The following is a 20,203-nucleotide window of genomic DNA, read 5'->3' as shown; positions in this document are numbered from 1 at the left end:
TTTTCTAGATTATCAAGTTAAATTTTAATAATCATGTGTCATCTTCTATTTAAAGGTGAGCAAGGCAGAGGGAATTCTCCTCCTGGTAAAGGAAGCAATGAGAAATGGAGAAACACAGGAGCAACTGCAAACGTTGCTGACCGAGTTCTACAGATTAATCCCTCACAGAGCTGCTGTGGCTGAGAAGGTCAGCCTGAGCCTGCTGGCTAAGAAGGAGGACCTGTGCCAGGTAAGCCTCTGCACCTTGGGGTTCAGTTTACACTTTGTGGGGACAGGGGAGAGGAATCTTTCACATCTGACTGAGATAACACTGGATCACAAAATTTGGCTCTCGAGACTCCTCAAAAACAAACAGTTGAGCCATTTGGGGGTAATTGAGGTCCTTACGGAAGTTACCTGAATCACACTCCCAAAAGAGCCTGTGTTGGAAGAGTGGTGCAGAAGCAAGTGTTTAGAATTGTTACGCTGGGGACTTTCCTGACGGTCCAGTGGTTAAGCATCCACCTTCCAATGCAGGGGATGTGGGTTCAGTGCTTGGCCTTGGAACTAAGATCCTACCTGGTCCTAGGCAATTAAGCCCGCACGCCATATCTAGAGAAGCCTGCAAGGAAGACCCAGCACAGTCCCCCCCGACACACACACACATACACTCAAACACACACAAAAAGAATTTTCAAAATTGCTATGTTGTGAAATGACTTTCCGAATCAGGAGATAAGTAGGATTATTTCCTAGAAGAAACAGAAAGCTGCTCCTGACTTGAACAATGAGGAAGCTTGTCACCCTGTAGGACGAGAAGTGGAGCTGTGGGGTGGCCACAGGTCCAGTTCACTCAAGGCTGCGACCTCACTGGAGCCTGGCCTCTTCCCACCTCTGTGCTTCCTGCAGGAATGGCTGCCCCGCCCCTGCCAACTCCCCTTCCCATCAGCTCACAGCATCCCTCCTAGATGGTTTCTTCTTATGTCTCTTGGAGGATGCCCCCAGTACCCTCTTATTTTTCTTTTTTTTATTATTTTTAAATTAAGTATAGTTCATTTATAATATAGTGTTAGTTTCAGGTGTACAGCAAAGTAGCTAGGTTTTATATATACACATAGCTATATATATATATATATATTTTATACATATATATACACACTTTTTCAGATTCTTTTCCATGATAGGTACTGTAAGATGTTGAATATAGCTCCATATGCTACAGTAAATCCTTGATTTTTTATTTCTTTTATATGTAAGGGTATGTATCTGTTAATCCCAGACTCCTAACTTATCACTTCACTTTTGTAACTATAAGTTTATTTTCTATGTTTGTGAGTCTGTTTATGTTCCATAAATAAGTTCATTTGGCTTCCCTGGTGGCTCAGACAGTAAAGAATCTACCTGAATGCAGAAGACGTGGATTTGATCCCTGGGTTGGGAAGATCGCCTGGAAAAGGGAATGGCTACTCACTCCACTGTTCTTGCCTGGAGAAATTTCATGGACAGAGGAGCCTGGCATGTCACAGGCATGGACAGAGGAGTCTATGGAGTCACAAAGCGTTGGACATGACTTAGCAACTGAACAACAACAATATTGATTCCACATACAAGTGACATCATAGATATTTGTCTTTGTCTGACTTACTTCACTTAGTGTGATAATCTCTAGTTGCATCCGTGTTGCTGCAAATGGCATTATTTTAGGCATTATTTTATTCTTCTTTATGACTGAGTACCCCACTCCAGTACTCTTGCCTGGAAAATCCCATGGACGGAGGAGCCTGGAAGGCTGCAGTCCATGGGGTCGCTGAGGGTCGGACACAACTGAGCGACTTCACTTTCACTTTTCACTTTCATGCATTGGAGAAGGAGATGGCAACCCACTCCAGTGTTCTTGCCTGGAGAATCCCAGGGACGGGGGAGCCTGGTGGGCTGCCGTCTATGGGGTTGCACAGAGTCGGACATGACTGAAGCGACTTAGCAGCAGCAGCAGTATTCCATTGTATATATGTCCTACATCTTTATCCATTCATCTGTCAATGGGCATGGGTTGCTGCCAGGTCTTGGCTATTTCTTTAGCCAGAAGCGAGTCATGTGTGCATGGCTAAGCCAGTTTTTGCTGAGGAGAACAGAATTACTGAGACTGCTCAGAAGTGGGGGAAGGAGCTGTTCTTTCACAGAGAACAGCAGGAAGGCAGACAGGGCTCACCCTGTCCCGGGTGAGGCAGCACCCTCTGACTCTGGGTTGCCGCATCTGAGCATGAAGGATTCGGGACAAAATCAGAGATCCATGACCTCTAGACTTCAGAGGAGTTTGTAGATGTTAAATTTTGCATGTTTGGGGGAAATTACAGCTTCCCACAGATTCCCAGGTGGTGCTAGTGGTAAAGGACATGATTGACGCAACTTAGCATGCATGCACGCACATTCCCAGAGGAGTCTATAATCCAAAATATATGAGGAACCAACAAATGAGATGAGCTAGTGAATGAGATGACGAAGGACCTCCATGTTTAAAGTTCCATGATTTCCTCAACACTGAGTGTAACTTCAGTTCCTGGTTTTGCTATTGAGAGGGTGTGTGTGCTGCCCACCCAAATACTGTTAACCTGGATTCTGTATTTTCAGTAGGTCACACATCCTCATGATTCAGAAGTCAAAATTATATTTAAAAGGTGTATTCTGTTGCACCCTGTCCTCACCACCCCTATTCCAGCTCCTCTTCCCCAACACATAACCATGCTTGTTAGTTTCCTGTTTGTCTGCACCATTTCTTTATGCAAATAAATGTGAAAATGAACAAACATACTTAGTCCTTCCCCCTTTTTCTATGTAAAAAGTCATATACCCTCTTCACTGTCCTACACCTGTTTTCTTTACCTGACATAATGTACTCTGAGTGTGGAGACCACCCTCATTCTGGTCCACAGTGGGACATGCCCCTGGGTGGGCATCCTCCACCCATCCCTGCCAGACACAGTGAACGATGCCACGGGAAGTAAACGCTCTGTGTGTCTGGTGTCTTGTTCTTGCACAGGGGCATCTCTGAGAGGCAGTCCCCAAGGGAGAAGTGCAGCTCTAAAGAATAAACACGTCAGTAACTGGGGTGATTTTGTCCGGTTCCCTCAGGGTTTCTCTGTGCTGGCCTCTCACGGCCGGTGAATGACAGTTTCCGTTTCCTGTCATCTTATGAGCTGTGTCTTTGTCAAACTTCACCATGTATATGGACTAGAAACAGCTTCGGTGTAGTGAGTCTGAGCACCTTTCCAGATGTTTTAGGGATGTTTGTGTTTCTTCTTCTGTGGACTGTCTGTTCGTGTCCTTTGCCTCTCTCTCTTGGGTCTTGATGTTTTTATTCATGGTTTTTAGGACCTTTGTTAAGTTAAGAAGCTTAATCTGTGTTGTGAATTGCAAATATTTGGCGGTTTTTGCAGTTTATTTGGGTTTCTTTCTTTGCTCATACTGAGTTTGTTGGTGGTGAAAAAAGCTGATTCAACCTTTTTGAGAAATGCAGTAGAAATGACTGTAATCATTTCTACTTACAGCTAATAAGAGACATGGTTAATGTCTGTGAAACTAATTTGGCCAAACCCAACCCACCGTCTCTTGCCAAATACCAAGCTTTGAGATGCAAAATTGAGCATGTTGAACCGAACACTGAAGAATTTTTGAGAGTAAGAGAAGAGGTGCTGCAGAATAATCACAGGTAGGATTACAGGAGATAGGTGAGGGTCTGCTCTTTAACCTGCTTCAGATTCTGGTAGAGCAGATCTTCACACACCTAGATAATTAATCCTCACTGCAGGGTAATCACGGTGTGATGACAGATGCTTACTTCTGTGTCTATAATAGGGCTCAGAGCTGTGTTCTGTGCTTAAACACTCCCCACTGTTGCAGTCCATTCCAAGTTCACCTACTGTTGCACAGAATTAAATTCTAAAAATTGAGATGAGAGAGTACTGGAGTTTGTTCACAAATGCAGTGTTTAAGTGCTAAAGGGTATTGCACGGGAAAATCCACTAAAATTAAGATTTTAAGGTGAAGAAACGTGTTTTGGATCTCTCTCTGAACCTGGCTGGACTGCTAAGCAGCACAGAAGGTCAGCTGTTTATTACCTTCTTGACCTTGTCTCGTCAGGGTGTCAGCTTGGCAAGGCTGAGACGGGTTTTCTTATTTCTGTTGCTGGTAGAGTACTTAGCACATAGTATGTTTGTTGAATGATTGCAGAGTATGTTTGTTGAATGAATGCATGAATGAAGGAACATATTCAATTTGTATATTCTGTATATTATATGTTTGATAAAATATGGGGTATTTTGCATGATGTTTTATAACCTACTTATAACACATCTTACTGTAAGTTTTGTTTCACATCCTTACTTATTTTTAAGAGAGTATTTTTTAATGGCTGCATAGTATTTCCAAGAAATGTTGCATTGTGATTCATTGAATCAGTTCTCTAATAATGGACATTTGGGCAGTTTGGGGTTTTCTGCTGCTAACAATTTTTTATTGTGCTTTCAATTATGTAATCTCAAGGTTTTCTCCTAATTCTACAGTAAGAGTCCAGTGGACATCTTGCAGATATTTAGAGTTGGCAGAGTGAGTGAAACCACAGAGTTCCAGGGCCACCTTGGCAATGTCAGGCACTTGCTGCATGGGTCTCCTGTGCAGAGCTTCATGGGAATCCTGTCCCGGTAAGAGCACACCATCTCTATTTTCCAGACTTTTCAGCTCACAGTTAGACTTTTTTTCTGTAGTACGTGGATCTATTCCATTAAAGTCAGCCAGCTTATTGAATTGCAGAGAAAATGGAACACTTTATAGTTAAGTATGTAATTTAAGTCATATGTTATTTATTATATATTTTAAAGTGCAGTGCATGGAAACAAATTGCTTCTTGAAGAAAGGGGATTCTCTATGTCCTGACTCTTCTCTGTGTATCTAACTCAAAGACAGTCTAGAAATTAGAACTCCCAGATGCCATGAATTATGTATTCAAAACGTAGCTCTAATTTCTGTTAGCTTTGAATAACACTTAATATTGGAGTTGAAACTGAAGTCACTAGGAGCAAGGGAAAGCATGGTTAAATCTAGATCTTTGTTAAATCCCCTACCAAAGACTTATAAACATGCAGGCTCCCCCTGGAAAAAGCTTTAACTGCTTCAGAAGAACCCAAAGACAAGCTGATTAGAAAGATACAAGTTTTCCTTGAATTGACCTATGCATTTTGTGCTATCACAATAAGAATACTAACACTTGACTTCCCTGGTGTCTCAGTGGTAAAGAATCTGCCTGCTAGTGCAGGAGATACGGATTCAGTCCCTGATCTGAGAGGATTCCAGATGGTGCGGAGCCACTAAGCCCATGCACCACAGCTATTGAGCCTGTCTGTGCTCTAGAGCCCAGAAGCTGCAGCTACTGAAACCTGTCCACGCCAAAGCCCATGCTCCACAACAAGAGAAGCCACTGCAGTAAGAAAGCTGTGCACCACAACTAGAGAGTAGCCCATGCTCGCTGCAACTAGAGAAAGCCCATGAGCAGCAACGAAGACCCAGCACAGCCATAAATAAATAAGTAATAAACCTACTAACAAGATTTTTTTTTAAGAAAAGAAAAACTGATTCTATAGCCTATATATTTTTTTAATTTTAATTTACCAGGGTAATTCTGAAAAAGAAGGATAACCAGAGAGGATTAACCCAGTCAGATGTTAAAAACATAAAGCTTTACTGGGTAAAACAGTGAGGTGAGAAATGGATGAGGCAGCAAAATAAAAATCCACAAATAAATGCAAAAACATAGGGGCTTTAATATATGATAAAATTAGCTTTTATCTCTATGGGAAAAGTTTATTTTCTTCAGTACCATATATGGATATAAATGGTTAACTGTCTGGAAAAAAATATAAAGTTGGATCTTTACTTCATTCCTCACACAAACTCCAAGTGGAGTGAAGATTTGAAAATTTAAAATAAAATGAAGCAGTAAAAACAATCTTTGAGTAAGAAAGATTAAGTACATCCCCAAAGCCATTTTACAAAATTAATTCTATTTCATAACACAGAACATAAACTTCAGATGTAATAAAAGACAGGAGGCTCTGTTCTCCCACCTTCCCGAAATAATCTGGTCTGTTTGATTGCAGAGAGTTCTAGAAAGCAGGAACTTGCAATGGGAGTACAGTCAGCCTTGGCCTCATGGCTGTTCTGCTGAGCCCTTCATGGGCCCAGCCTGAGGGTGGGCAATGGCTAGCTGGCCAGCCAGTCCAGATGGTGATGAAAAACAGTGTTGGCTGTCCATTTCAATGGCACCTGGAATTCCTACTCTGAGGTTACTTTGAAATACATTTTTCTTTTCACTTCATGCTAATTATTTATTTATTGACTTTCAGTTGGTATATTTTTTCTAGGTTTGTTGAGTTATGATTGACAAATAAAAATTGTATATCTTTAGGTTGTACAACATGATTTCTTAAAGTTGTACAATGTGATGGCTTAGTATACGTATTTATTATGAAAAGATCTCCGCAATCAAGTTAATTAGCATATCTGTCATCTCACAGCCTTACCTTTTCTTTTTCTTGTGGTGAGTACAGAAGATCTAATACTATGTTAGCAGACTTCCGGTGTACAATATCATCACAAACAGTTACCACTGTGGGCATTGCATCCCCAGAGTGTTTTTGTCTTGTAACTGGAAGTTCATGATTTTTTACTAGCACCACCCCCTGTAGCTTCCCCAACCCGTAGCCCCTGGAAACCACAACTCTACTCTCTAGGTTTATGAGTTCGACTTTTTCAGATTCCACATACTAGTGAAGTCTTGTAGTGTTTGTCTGTGTCTGGTTTGTTTCACAGAAGTCATTAAATAGCTCCTTTCTTGGCCAGAATTGTGAGGCTATAATGAAAGATTCCTTTTTTCTAGTAAATCACTATAATGTTCTTTTCCAGTGGGTTGCTTTTACCCAAAGTAGTTGAAGATCGTGGCATGAAGAGAACAGACATTGGAAATCTTGGGAGTGGGATATATTTCAGCGATTCACTCAGGTCAGTACCATATCTTTTTAATCACATCATACACACCCGTCACCAAGGAGACGTGACCAATACTTGCTACAAGTTTTTACCAAGTTTTCACCTGTCTTTGCTTGGTGAGGATTTCTCACCAAGAACAGATAATTAAAGCAGCCAGTTTTCTCAGTATATTATAGAAGCCTGTCTTGTGGTGGATATTTGGGAAACTTATATTTGAAATCATCTTAGTGATTGTACTATCCTAAGAGCTTTTACCTGTATTTACTCACTCAGTCTCACAGCAAACCTCTGCAGTCAGGCCTTGTGACTCCCACCCCGATCACAGATGAGAACACTGTGGGACAGACGGGGTGACTTGCCGAAAGCCACACAGAACATTGTCTTCTCCAGAGCCGGTGGTCCTGATTTCTCTAGCACATGACCTCGCTCACAGACAGGGCCTGGAATAATATCTGATAATATCTAATAATGTCTTCATTTCAGCTACAGCATATTGAACTTACTAAGCACCAGGTTTAGTGCTTCAAGTATGTTGTTTGATAACCTCACAGTGGTACTGGGAATCATTTTATGAAGATGAAACACATTCATGGAGTTTAAGTAACTTGCATTCAGGTCACAAAACTAAGAAAATGACAGGTTCAGGCCCAGGACAGAGGATGACTATCCAGGAATTTAAGGAGTCCCCCCAAATCAATGAGAGGAGGAATACCCAGTAAGCAAAGGGCAAAAGATATGAAAAGGAAACATGTATGGACACACTTGAAGAAATTAGTGATCAAGAACATGCAAATCAAAAAAGAATGAGACCATTTCACACTGTTGTATCGAAAGACATGTCAACACCTTTAGGTGTTGGTGAGTGTCCCCTCCTGGAAAAGGGTCCCGTCATCTCATGGAGCTGAAGAGCAGCTGTGATGATGTGACTCGGTGGTTAGGGGGCAGTGCACCCCATCCTGGCTGCATGTGGAATCACCCGCAAGCTTTCAGACAGTGCTGGTGCAGAGTTCACTCAGATCAGCTCAGTCAGGGACTCAGGGGCCGAGATTGGGCTCCCAGTAGTTTCTCTGCTCCGTGTATGACTTTAACACACAATCTGGGCTGAGAATCACCACCCTAATAAATACTGATATACGTAGACAAGTGGGGATTGGACAGTGGGGTGGGTGTTGTGCTGGTGTGGTCCGACGTTTCCATGTGTGTATGTGCGCGGGTGGGTTAACCAGGTGCCCTCCAGCTGCGTGTGTCAAATGGATGAGCCTTAGGACCAGACCACAGAGTGACTCTGTCCACATAACATTATTACCGAGGGGCATGTGCCTGTGTGCTGACACCGAGAAAGAAAGACAAGATAATAATGCTCTTTTTCCTGAGCTGGCGGCAGCTACGATAGCTGTCTTATTATTCTTGAGACTTAACATTTATAGAATAAATGCTTTCCTATGTACAAAGTATTTCCAAGTAAGCACTTTTATATGTTAAAATATTTTTCAAAAGGCAAACTCCAGTCAGTTGAATTTAACCAAATTGAAGTCCTCAGTGGATGTGCACAGTAGGGTTTTAGTGAGGAAGTGCAAACAGACCAGACTGCAGTAGGTTGAGAGCTGGTTCGCAGACAAGCCAGAGAGACAGTTGCTGATGGTGAGGGGCGAGGAGGGAGGTGGGGGCTGAGGGGAAGGGGAATAGATAAGCAGGAGGAGGGTGGGGTAGTCGGGGTCCTGTGTTTATAAATATAGGCACCCATTAGCACAAACAGAAGTGCAAGTTTTAGAGGTGTGTCCTCAACAGTGCCCCCCAAGGCACCCAGCCTGAACTCTTGACACAAAAGTTATTTTATTAAAGCTGTTGGTTGGTTCCTAAGAAAGTTAAATGAAATTGCTTGTTTGGGCATCACTTGACATTTTGTTTTTCCACTTGGATCCAGAAGGCTTCATGAGGGTGCAGCATTGTTTGTCCCTTGACCAGTTCTTACATGGCATTTCATGTTCTTTCTGAACTTCAGCGCTAGGAATTAATCCACTTTTTCTTCTTATCAGGTGGGCTTCTTCTCTTTCCTCAGTCTGTACATTTTAGTAGCTGATAAAGAGCTGCCTAGCACAGCAGAGGAGCAATAAATGTGTGTTTTATGTAAAAATTTTAAATAAATAAGTAAATAGAGTTCTAAATGGAATCTTCAGAGATACTTCAATAACAGTAAAATTTGGAATAATCTACTAGCAAAGTCATTTGGATTCTGGTTTTCCTGCATGTATAAAATAGTGTTGCCATGTAACTGTAAAGTAAAACACATATGTGCTTACTTCCTGTGACGTGCAGTACGAGCATCAAGTACTCGCACCCTGGACAGACAGATGGCACCCGACTCCTGGTCGTCTGTGATGTCGCCCTCGGCAGGTGCATGGACCTGCACAAGCGAGACTTCTCCCTGACAGAGGCACCGCCTGAGTACAACAGCGTCCACGGGGTGCGGGGAACGGATATGGTCAGCTCAGACTTTGAGGTATTTCTATCGAGGCAGACAGACAGGCTCCTGTTTTTATCAAATATGTTGAAGTTTAAATAATTACTGTATAGCTACTGTCTGAATTCAACAGTTTCTAAATTAACAAATATGAAATTCTGCTTTTATGAAAACATTTGCCAATAAAGTTTTTTTTTCCTTTATTATTAAACTTCTGTTTTCTCTAGGATGACGAATTTGTTGTATACAAAACCAATCAGGTTAAAATGAAATATATTGTTAAATTTTCTGTACCTGGAGATGAAATAAAAGACTTTAACCCTTGTAATAATACGGAATTAGAGGAAGACAGGCCTGAGTTTTCAAATTTTTCAGCAGTTGAAGGTAAGATGGCTTTTTTGACTGCTTTTCTCTGTGATGTGTATAGAACTTAAACATTGTATTTTCAGTGAAATTTGTATTCATGTTTGGTAACTATATCTCTGATTTCTTACATAAATACTTAATTTCCTTTTTTATTTTATAAAAACAAAACCCGGGGTGATTGAGAGATTGGGTGATATCAGAGCCCCCTGTTACTTCATTAACGCACTGAGGCTGAGCTACCGCCCCCCTGAACCAAGTCTAGGTGTCGTAGTGCAGAAGACACAGCCTTAGAGTTCAGAAGCTTGCCAGTTACCAGGCTATGCAATCTCAGACAAACCTGATAATTCTGGGCTCAGCTTCTCCCCTGTGGGAATGACATCAACACCTGCATTACGGTGAAGGGGCTGCAGAGTCACCATGTGCAGCTTGTGTGTCAGCAGAAGGTGACTGCTTCTCAGAAAATTGTAAATTCAAACTAGTATAATATTAATTGATAGCATTTAAAAACACATCAGCATTTTAAACTGTGATCAAATTATTTTTTATCAGAAATATATGGCTTCATGTCGAACATGACCCCTGTTTTCCTCTGGGAGTCATTAAGTGTGTATCTCATGAGAGTGTATCTGCCTCTCTAGCCCAGTCCGGCACCGTCCCCATGTGACTCGTGAGGACAGGGGCTTCCTGGGACTGAAGTCTGAGAGACCTCCTGTCACTGCGGCTCTATGGCACAGTGACAACGCTGACTGAGCAGGGGGTGCAGAAACCCAGGTTCATACTTGAGATACACTTAATAGGTGTTCTGAAGACCTGTGTGTACTTGTGTGTGTTTAAACTCTGAATTTGCAAGATGACGCCGCATAGTTAGTAGACTTTGAAAAGACAGCATGCCCATTGGGAATGCTTCCCTCACCCCATCTCATGTGGGTTAACTTTTCAGAAATGGTGACTGAAAATCATAAAATGCTATTTGTCCACTTACCCTAAAATGTAAGGTTTGAAGGGAAGGGGAAGGAATAAAGGTCAAAGTGAGAGAAACACACAGTGGAGGGAAGGCTTTCAAAGCTGATATGAATGTTTCTGACTTGCAGATCACCAGCTTCCAGGCAGCATGCCTTTCCCCGACATCAAGGCCGGCCTCCAGGATGGCTCTGGGAATTCAATTCCTCTGGAGGATGTTCATATCAAGGGGAAAATAATAGACTTTGTAGCCCAGGTATGTTCTTTGTGGTTTTGTGATGCTTAAACTAAGTGAACGTAAATCATACACAAGAATGGATTACAGTTGCATGAACTAAACGTGTACATTTCTAAAATTTGTTTGTTCATTGAGCACCCAGTGTGTGCCCCGGGGCCATCCTAAACTCTAGGTGAACCGCAAGGAGCAGCCTAAGGAAAGCCTGCCTGGTAGAGCAGAACCAGGCAGTGAACTCGGGAAATAAATCAAATATGTAACATGGGCCTGCTGGAGAGAAAACCAGGGCAGATAGGAGGGGATGGATTGGTGAACACGGTGGCCAATAAGTCCTCCTGAGAAGGGACATCTGAGGTGCCCATTCCAGGTGGTAGAAGGGCATGTGCAAAGGCCCTGAGGCAGGAGTGCACCTAACATGGGGTGCAGCGAGGATCAGGGTGAAGAGGGGGTGGGGGGAGCACTGAGGAGCAGTGGGGGCACCAAGGAGCAGGGTGGAAGGGATACTGAGGATCAGCATGGAGGGTGGGGGCCCCTGAGGAGCAGTGTGAGGGGGCCGTGGTTGGAAGTGCGTGAGGAGGTGGCAGGCACTCCTGTCAGGCACAGACAGACACGCGGTGTGAGCGGGAAGCCTTTGGAAGACATTTGCAGTGACCTGTCAGAGCTGTGTTCTCACGGGGTTACTCCGGCCCCCACCCTCCTCCCCAAGTTGAGGACAGTCAGGATGACCAGCTAGGAGACACAGGTCTGTCCAGGAGCACACCGTGCAGGGATGTAGGCTGGAGCAAGGCCTGCAGGGGGAGGAAGACGGGCTGGTGGGAGAGACTGGCTGTGGTCCTTCAGAGGGAAGTGGGGCTGGTCTTTAGTGAGCACCTGCCTGGGAAAGGCGGGGGTGGGGCGGGGAAGAGCCTACCTGCCACCCCTGAGGCTGACACCACGTGGGTGTGTCTGACCTCCACCCCCGCCCGTGCTGACCCACCCCCACAGCCCTGAAGCCGCTGGGGGCACCGTGTCCAGCTATGGGAAGGACCCAGGTGTGGACTCCAGGCAGGGCACTACAGGCGCTCATCTCTTTGGGGCCGTGTAGTAGCTGTGAGCCCATGACTGCCACTTCCTGTGACTCAGGCTTCACCTGCATGTCAGTTCTTCCCAGACTCCACAGGGTGAGTGCTTGTACTGTTGTTTGAATGAGGAGGCACTGAACAATATGATAAAGACCAGTCTGAACTCATCATTCCAACTGGGATGGATTGAGTTGTGGGGGAACTGGTGTTGACTGCAGCAGAGCCCTGGGGTTTGAGAGCCCAGTTTGGAGTTCATGCTTATCCTTCTCCAGCCTGGTCAATGTGGTGGTTTCCTCAGGTGTAGATGAGATGGTAACGCTGGGCTGCCTGTCGGTAGTGGCTATTCTCCGATGGTTTCCTTGGATGTAGATGAGACGGTAACACTGGGCTGCCCATCGGTGGTGGCCATTCCGCAGTGGTTTCCTCAGGTGCAGATGAGACGGTAATGCTAGGCTGCCTGTCGGTGGTGGCCATTCCACGGTGGTTTCCTTGGGTGCAGATGAGACAGTAATGCTGGGCTGCCCGTCAGTGGTGGCTGTTCTGCATAGTGAACGTGAGGGTCCCGGTGCACACAAGTGTTGCAGGAGCGGCCTGTGTCCTCCATGTGTCACTGTGGATTAGACACTGTTTGATAAGGCTTTTCCGTGGAGAAGTTTGCCCCACACATAACTCGTGGTGCAGCCGTGAACCTTCCTCTCATTTCTGGATAGCTGGCCTGTAGTTTGACTTGAGTGTCCACACAGGCCAGCAGCAGGGAACTTGGCTGTACATAGTCCACTCTGGACTTCTCGGAGTAAGCTTAATGTTTTCAGTTTAACAACTAAACTGAACTCAAACACTAGTTGCATTTGAAGGAGGAAGATTAAGATGTCAAAAATGTGTACTGTATATTAGTTTCTGTTGTAAGTCCTAGTAAAAATCCTCCATCATCTTTACCTAAAATTTCTTTCCTTTTGGTGCCTGTGCATCATCAAAGGCAGTGACTTGGATGAGGTCCTGACCTCTGGGGCCTCACATGCACAGCAGTTTCCATTAATAGCTGTTCCTGCAAACATCATTCATGCAGTTTCATCAAATATACGGGTTTTTCTTCTTCAGGTCGTTGTTTTTCAAACATACACAAACCAAAGTAATGTGCCCATTGAGGCAAAATACGTTTTTCCCTTGGACGACAAGGCAGCTGTGTGTGGTTTTGAGGCATTCATCAATGGGAAGCACGTGGTGGGAGAGGTAAGGGAGAACCCCAACTGTTCTGTGGGATGGGCCATCCTGAGTCCCTTAGTTTTGGGCTGAGTAGCAGCCTGGTCGTAAAACAGGATGTTCCTGGAAGAGTCAGGCCCTTGTATAGCCAGCCTCCACTTAGACATCTGGCGTCCCTCCCTGGTTAGCTAGCCCCTGTTCCTGCCTGTCCAGATTCCTTGTCCAGACACTTCAACAAACAGTGGTTTCAGTATCAAAAGTTTGAGAGACACATTGGAAAATTGGTGAAGCCCTTTATGTATTTTTGCAAAAATACTGATCCTTTGTACCCTGCTATAAAAGCCAGCTGAATGAAGAAAAATATGTCCAGAAGAAGTATAAGTTGATTAATTCTTTGTTTGTTCTAAGAGTCCACAGTTGCAATAGTAACTCACATTTTATCAAATTTAAGACAAACTTAATTTTTTATTAATTCAGAGTAAAGCTCCAAACTTCCTTTTCACTATCAACTCTCAAATATTTTGGTGCCAGCTTTTAAAGAGCATCCTCTTCAATTGGCCTTTTCTGATTCATATTCTTGTTAGATAAGTACATTTTTATGATCGCTGTATGTAAGTTTTCATTCATCTTGGATGCTTAGCTTTCTGTTTTTACCTGGGTTTTAATAAATGTCGATGAACTTTTCCTTATTAAAGTCTGAAGTCACTGTTCATATCGTGACTGGTACAACATTGTCTTTTTCAGATTAAAGAGAAGGAAGCAGCCCAGCGAGAGTACCGAGTGGCGATCAGTCAAGGCCACGGCGCCTACCTGATGGATCAGCACACACCCGTAAGACTTGATGTTCATCCAAGTCAGTGGAAATTGATTTAGAATATGAAATTCTAATTTTCACTAGAAATTTAGCATATGAAATTCTAAATTTCACTAGAAAGTGGAATCATTTTTACTGGTTTAGGCCCTGGAGTTTCATGTAGTTGGGAAGGGAGGTTGGGCTAGTGAGACCCATGTGCTTGTTTAGATAAAAGAGGAAATGGCCAGGGTTGCCATTGGATCCTAAGAGCCATTTCTGTCCTTGGGAACTGCGTTCCCCAGACATGACAACAGAAAGAAACTATGTGGGCACATAATTTCCATCTTCCCATAGAAGGGTAAGATACTTACATATCCCCCAGAACTAAGCTCACTTAGCAGTTTATCCAGTTTTCACCAGTCGTGTCTCAGGGAGGCGCATCTGCAGGGCCTGGACTGGGTCCATGGTTAGGGTTAGGTCTTCACAGGGTCAGAAGTGGAGATCTGGGAGGAGGAGCCACAGGGCCACATCCATGCGCTTCTTGCCTTAACTGTAAGATGTTTTAAGTATGCCTTAGGCAGGTGCTGGGCCGCGTGCAGCCTCTCCAGTGTAGACATGTCAGTCATTTGTAAAAACAGGCCATGTGCTTCAGACACACCTCTGAGGAGGACTCATCACCAGAATACTGTCAAAATGTGATGTTTGGAGCAGGCAGTTATTAAAATTACAATAGATTTAAGGGATAAATCTGCAGAATGGGGATTAAAAAGAAGAGGTGATTGTTCCACAAGGAGCTCGCTGCCCCTGTGCTCAAGTGCTGGGTCCCCTGGGGTCCCTAGAGGGGCGTGGTGGCATTACACAGGCCCCTAGTGCTGTTTATCCAGAGAAGGCAATGGCACCCCACTCCAGCACTCTTGCCTGGAAAATCCGATAGACGGAGGAGCCTGGTAGGCTGCAATCCATGGGGTCGCTAAGAGTCGGGCACAACTGAGCGACTTCACTTTCGCTTTTCACTTTCATGCATTGGAGAAGGAAATGGCAACCCACTCCAGTGTTCTTGCCTGGAGAATCCCAGAGACAGGAGCCTGGTGGGCTGCAATCCATGGGGTCGCTAAGAGTCGGGCACAACTGAGCGACTTCACTTTCACTTTTCACTTCCATGCATTGGAGAAGGAAATGGCAACCTACTCCGGTGTTCTTGCCTGGAGAATCCCGGAGACAGGAGCCTGGTGGGCTGCCATCTGTAGGGTCGCACGGAGTCAGACACGACTGAAGCGACTTAGCAGCAGCAGCAGCAGTGCTATTTATCCAAGTGGAGGCCCAGCTTGGAATCCCAGTGTTTAAGCAGTAAAGTAACAAGAGAGGTTAGATTAAAAGTTAATGGAAAAACAAAGAGAAAATTTGAGTGCCAAAAGCAAGGCTGCAGACAGTGCCTCTGTGAAGAAGGCCTGCAGGAGTTAGACCTCTGTGTCAGGAGTCCCAGGTGCCCTAACCATGGGTCCCCTCTTCCTCTGGGGGATTCAGCTGAAATTCAGTTCACCTGGCTGCCTAGCAGCTCGGCATTCCTTCGGGTTTGGGACAAGTTAGGAATTTGTAGGGGACCCGGGTGACACCACATGGGTGACAGCTGGCACCCATCCAGACCCTGTATCAGCAGTGCCACCATACACCTCCGGTGGCGCCTCTCCAGGAAGCCCTGGCCTCCATACCCTTCCCTTGAGGCTGAGCGCTGCTGCCGTGTGATAATCCTGTCTTCGTTGTTTATTCCCACTTTGATGTCAAAGGTAACAACAATTGACTCCTCAAATCCACATTAATCGTGATATCATACACCCCTAACCTAAGCACACTGAGTTTTCACAGCAGCACTGTTGAGTGAAACAGAGCACGGGCTTGGCCATGTCAGGAGGCACCCAATGTGGGTTCAGTGGAAATGATCCAGCCTCTTTCTGACCTCATTAAGCATGAAGTTTTTCCTTACACAGTGATTGGCAATACTCACTAAAAGAAAGCAAAGCAATTATTCTGAAAAGTAAGATGATGTATTTTATAGAAAAGAGTTAAATGAGGGCCAAGCTTGGCATGACAGGCTCCAGCTCTATAGCCAGCAGGAGCCTGCTGGTATACTGTGTCCACAGAGAGGCCTTGGGGTTGGGGAGGTGGTCTCCAGGGAGGGGCGGGCAGGCGTCCTGGGCAGAGCCGTGTGGCCACAGAGAGGCCATAGGGTTGCTGGTGGGGTGGTCTCCACTGGAGCAGAGGCCACTGGGTGCAGCCCCTCTGATCCCAGACCACTGGGGAAGGGCTCTGGGTTCTTCTGCACAACCAGTGCTGGTCTGGAGGCCACGTCCCCTTCTCACAGGCAAGTTGTGACCAGACCATTCATGTAACAGGAGGGGCTCACCAGCAGGATGGAGATGCTTCTGTGACACAGGCTAAGTCATATACTTCCATTTCAGGACATCTTCACCGTCAGCATCGGGAACTTACCCCCGAAGGCCAAAGTCCTGATCAAAATCACCTACATCACGGAGCTGAGCATCCAGGGTGCCTGTGCGGTCTTCTTCCTGCCAGCCACCGTGGCACCCTGGCAGCAGGACAGGGCTCTGAAGGAGAACCTTCAGGTCCGTTTGGCGACAGCAGCTTTGTTGTGATTTATGCAGAGGGAAGAAACAGCATCTAAATAACCTAACCTTTGAGCCATAGAGTCAATTGTAGTGACATTTAGGGATTTAGACACAATTGTAGTGACCTTTAGGGATTTAGACACATGTAACTTCTGCTTTATTGACTATGCCAAAGCCTTTGACTTTGTGGATCACAATAAACTGGAAAATTCTGAAAGAGATGGGAATACCAGACCACCTGACCTGCCTCTTGAGGAACCTATATGCAGGTCAGGAAGCAACAGTTAGAAATGGACATGGAACAACAGACTGGTTCCAGATAGGAAAAGGAGTCCGTCAAGGCTATATATTGTAACCGTGCTTATTTAACTTACATGCAGAGTACATCATGAGAAACGCTGGGCTGGCAGAAGCACAGGCTGGAATCAAGATTGCCGGGAGGAATATCAATCACTTCAGATATGCAGATGACACCACCCTTATGGCAGAAAGTGAAGAGGAAAAAGCCTCTTGATGAAAGTGGAAGAGGAGAGTGGAAAAGTTGGCTTAAAGCTTAACATTCAGAAAACGAAGATCATGGCATCTGGTCCCATCACTTCATGGCAGATAGCTGGGGAAACAATGGAAACAGTGTCAGACTTTTTTTTGGGGGGCTCCAAAATCACTGCAGATGGTGATTGCAGCCATGAAATTAAAAGACATTTACTCCTTGGAAGGAAAGTTGTGACCAACCTAGACAGCATATTGAAAAGTAGAGATATTACTTTGCCAACAAAGGTCCGTATAGTCAAGGCTATGATTTTTCCTGTGGCCATGTATGGATGTGAGAGTTGGACCGTGAAGAAAGCTGAGCACCGAAGAATTGATGCGTTTGAACTGTGGTGTTGGAGAAGACTCTTCAGAGTCCCTGGACTACAAGGAGATCCAACCAGTCCATCCTAAAGGAGACAGTCCTGGGTATTCGTCGGAAGGACTGATGCTGAGGCCGAAACTCCAATACTTTGGCCACCTCATGCAAAGAGTTGACTCATTGGAAAAGACCCTGCTGTTGGGAGGGATTGAGGGCAGGAGGAGAAGGGGACGACAGAGGATGAGATGGCTGGATGGCATCACCGACTCGATGCACATGAGTTCGGGTGAACTCTGGGAGATGGTGATAGATAGGGAGGCCTGGCATGCTGCGAATCATGAGGTCGCAAAGAGTCGGACACAACTGAGCAACTGAACTGAACTGAACGTCTGTGAGATGAAGAGAATAAACACAGATATGCTCAATGACATCCTGTTTTTATTCTGTTCAGTCTCTTTAAATTTTATGTTGGTACTGGGTGCTCATTATGAAGAATTTTGATAAGCATAAAGAACGCCAACAAGCCAAAGAGGAAACTTTAAACCATCCTTAATTCCATCGCCAGAGACGCCACCAAAGCTGCTGTTGCTGCTTTCCATACAGTGTTCAGACCCCCTGCTTTCTGTGCATCTGTATAAATTGTGTACTTCTGTGTGTGTGTGTGTGGATTCTTGTGAAACTGAGCAGATACTTAGCTGTGCGTATGTATTTTTCTTTTCACAGGATACAGTGGAGAAGATTTGTATAAAGGAAATAGGAACAAAGCAAAGGTTAGTACCCAAAATACAAAACCTGTTAATTATACAGTGAACAATCATTTTATAGCTGAAGTTATCATTTAAAATTACACAGAAGAGCTGCATATAATTGGTCAGTAATTGGGATGTTGGACTGAGCCACCTCTCTGTTCACTTCGGTAGCTTTTCTCTGAGCATGTCTATCGAGATGCCGCACATGATTGAATTCATCTTCAGTGATACACACGACCTGAGAAAAAAGGTTAGTAGATCTTTGCTTTTACTTCTTAAGAACTCGTATTTTAACATCAGTTTTCCAAAGCAATACATGCATGTGGTTTTAAGTTAAATTACACCAAATTACATCAGCTTATAATCAGGAGCAGCAGCTGGTCCTGCCCCACCCCTCCCCATACCACCGTCCAGGGACAGAGACCGACTTTACATGGTTTAGCTCTTTTCTGGTGGCTTCCAAAGATTTAATTAAATTTTTTACTGCTTGTTCTTGTTTCAGAAGAACATCTGTTCCAGAAGTTATCTTTTTTTTTCCCACATGTGCTTCTGTTTATTTATGTTATGGCTATTACGTGTGTGCACGTTAAGTCTCTTCAGTCGTGTCCAACTCTTGACCACCCTATAGACTGTAGCCCACCAGACTTTGTCTGTCCATGGCATTCTCCAGGCAAGAGTACTGGAGTGGGTTACCGTGCCCTCTTCCAGGGGATCTTTCTGACCCAGGGATCGTGACCCTGCATCTCTTATGTCTCCAGTATTGACAGGTGGGTTCTTTACCACTAGTACCACCTGGGAAGCTCTTCTGGCCATTATATTGAATATACATTTTTACATATTTTTCACTCGACTTTGTATTGTAAATATTTTTGCAAGTATTCAAATTACTCTGAGATACAGCTTTTTATAAGCGACTATCCATTGTGACTATATAAGAATCTATTTATCATTCACGTCTCGTTAAGTTTTTAGGTTCTTATTTTGTGATTGTTGATTTTAAAAAAGCTCTCCAATGTCTATCTGCTTGTCTTCTCTGGTCTCCATTCCTTCTTGCTGGAGGATCTTTCTCTGTCTAGTCTTTTCTTAAGGCTGCCAGAGGTATCTTTTCTCTTTCTGTTATAGCAGATGAAGATGTAACCCACTTGCCCTCCTCTGACCTCAGTGCACATGTTTCTAACCCACTTATTCCAAGAGTTATAGTATGGTTTTTGGTTAAATCAATTTGCTGCTATTATTTAGTCACTAAGTCCTGTCCAACTCTTTGCAACCTTGTAGACTGTAGCGCTCCAGGCTCCTCTGTCCATGGGATTCTCCCGGCAAGAATCTGGAGTGGGTTGTCCTTTTCTCCTCCAGGGGATCTTCCTGGCCCAGGGATCAAACCCATGTCTCCTGCTTGGCAGGCAGATTCTTTACAGCTGTGCCATCTGGGAAACCTGGTTAAATCAATAGTAAATGTTTAAGTTATTATGAGTACATAAATGATAATTACACTGAACCAAGAAATGTATTATGATGGCTTTTTTTCTTTTTACTTCTTCATATAATATTTCTTGGGTGAAAAGAAAATTGCTGTTTTCTTCGTCTTCTAGTACTGTTTCTTCTCATTTGTTCTAACCTGTCATGTAAAGCCCCTCTGGGGCTGTTTTCGCTGTCTCAGTGAGTCAGCGACTCCTCTTCCCTGACTCTGCCCACTCCCCTGGGGCTGCTGTCCATGAGGCTTTTCCTCTTTAGTTCCCAACACCTGACAGAGCACAGTCTCCCTTATAACCCAAACATCTGAAAACATCCTCTTCTGTGTGCTCCCTTCCCACTGGGTAGGTGATCCCACTCAGACCCTTGAAAAAATTGTCATCCTGCCAATGAGAGATTAAACCCTTCTGAGAGATT

The 20,203-nt window shown here is 44.4% G+C and overlaps 1 protein-coding gene across 1 annotated transcript in view; it reads left to right on the top strand.

Annotated features, from left to right (window-relative positions):
- PARP4 (poly(ADP-ribose) polymerase family member 4) overlaps nt 1-20,203 on the top strand; it is a 67,580-nt gene that overhangs the window by 9,766 nt on the left and 37,611 nt on the right. Inside the window, exons 8-19 of the mRNA XM_068984255.1 lie at nt 56-229; nt 3,525-3,685; nt 4,539-4,676; nt 6,934-7,029; nt 9,334-9,517; nt 9,706-9,862; nt 10,936-11,060; nt 13,199-13,330; nt 14,045-14,131; nt 16,550-16,714; nt 18,291-18,337; nt 18,488-18,566. Coding sequence (XP_068840356.1) covers nt 56-229; nt 3,525-3,685; nt 4,539-4,676; nt 6,934-7,029; nt 9,334-9,517; nt 9,706-9,862; nt 10,936-11,060; nt 13,199-13,330; nt 14,045-14,131; nt 16,550-16,714; nt 18,291-18,337; nt 18,488-18,566 — 1,545 coding nt within the window. The remainder of the gene's footprint in view (nt 1-55; nt 230-3,524; nt 3,686-4,538; nt 4,677-6,933; nt 7,030-9,333; nt 9,518-9,705; nt 9,863-10,935; nt 11,061-13,198; nt 13,331-14,044; nt 14,132-16,549; nt 16,715-18,290; nt 18,338-18,487; nt 18,567-20,203) is intronic.

Source organism: Capricornis sumatraensis, chromosome 12, assembly GCF_032405125.1.
Source record: "Capricornis sumatraensis isolate serow.1 chromosome 12, serow.2, whole genome shotgun sequence".
NCBI lineage: Eukaryota > Metazoa > Chordata > Mammalia > Artiodactyla > Bovidae > Capricornis > Capricornis sumatraensis.
Note: the sequence above shows the minus strand (reverse complement) of the source record. Positions and strands in the feature narration are given on the sequence as shown.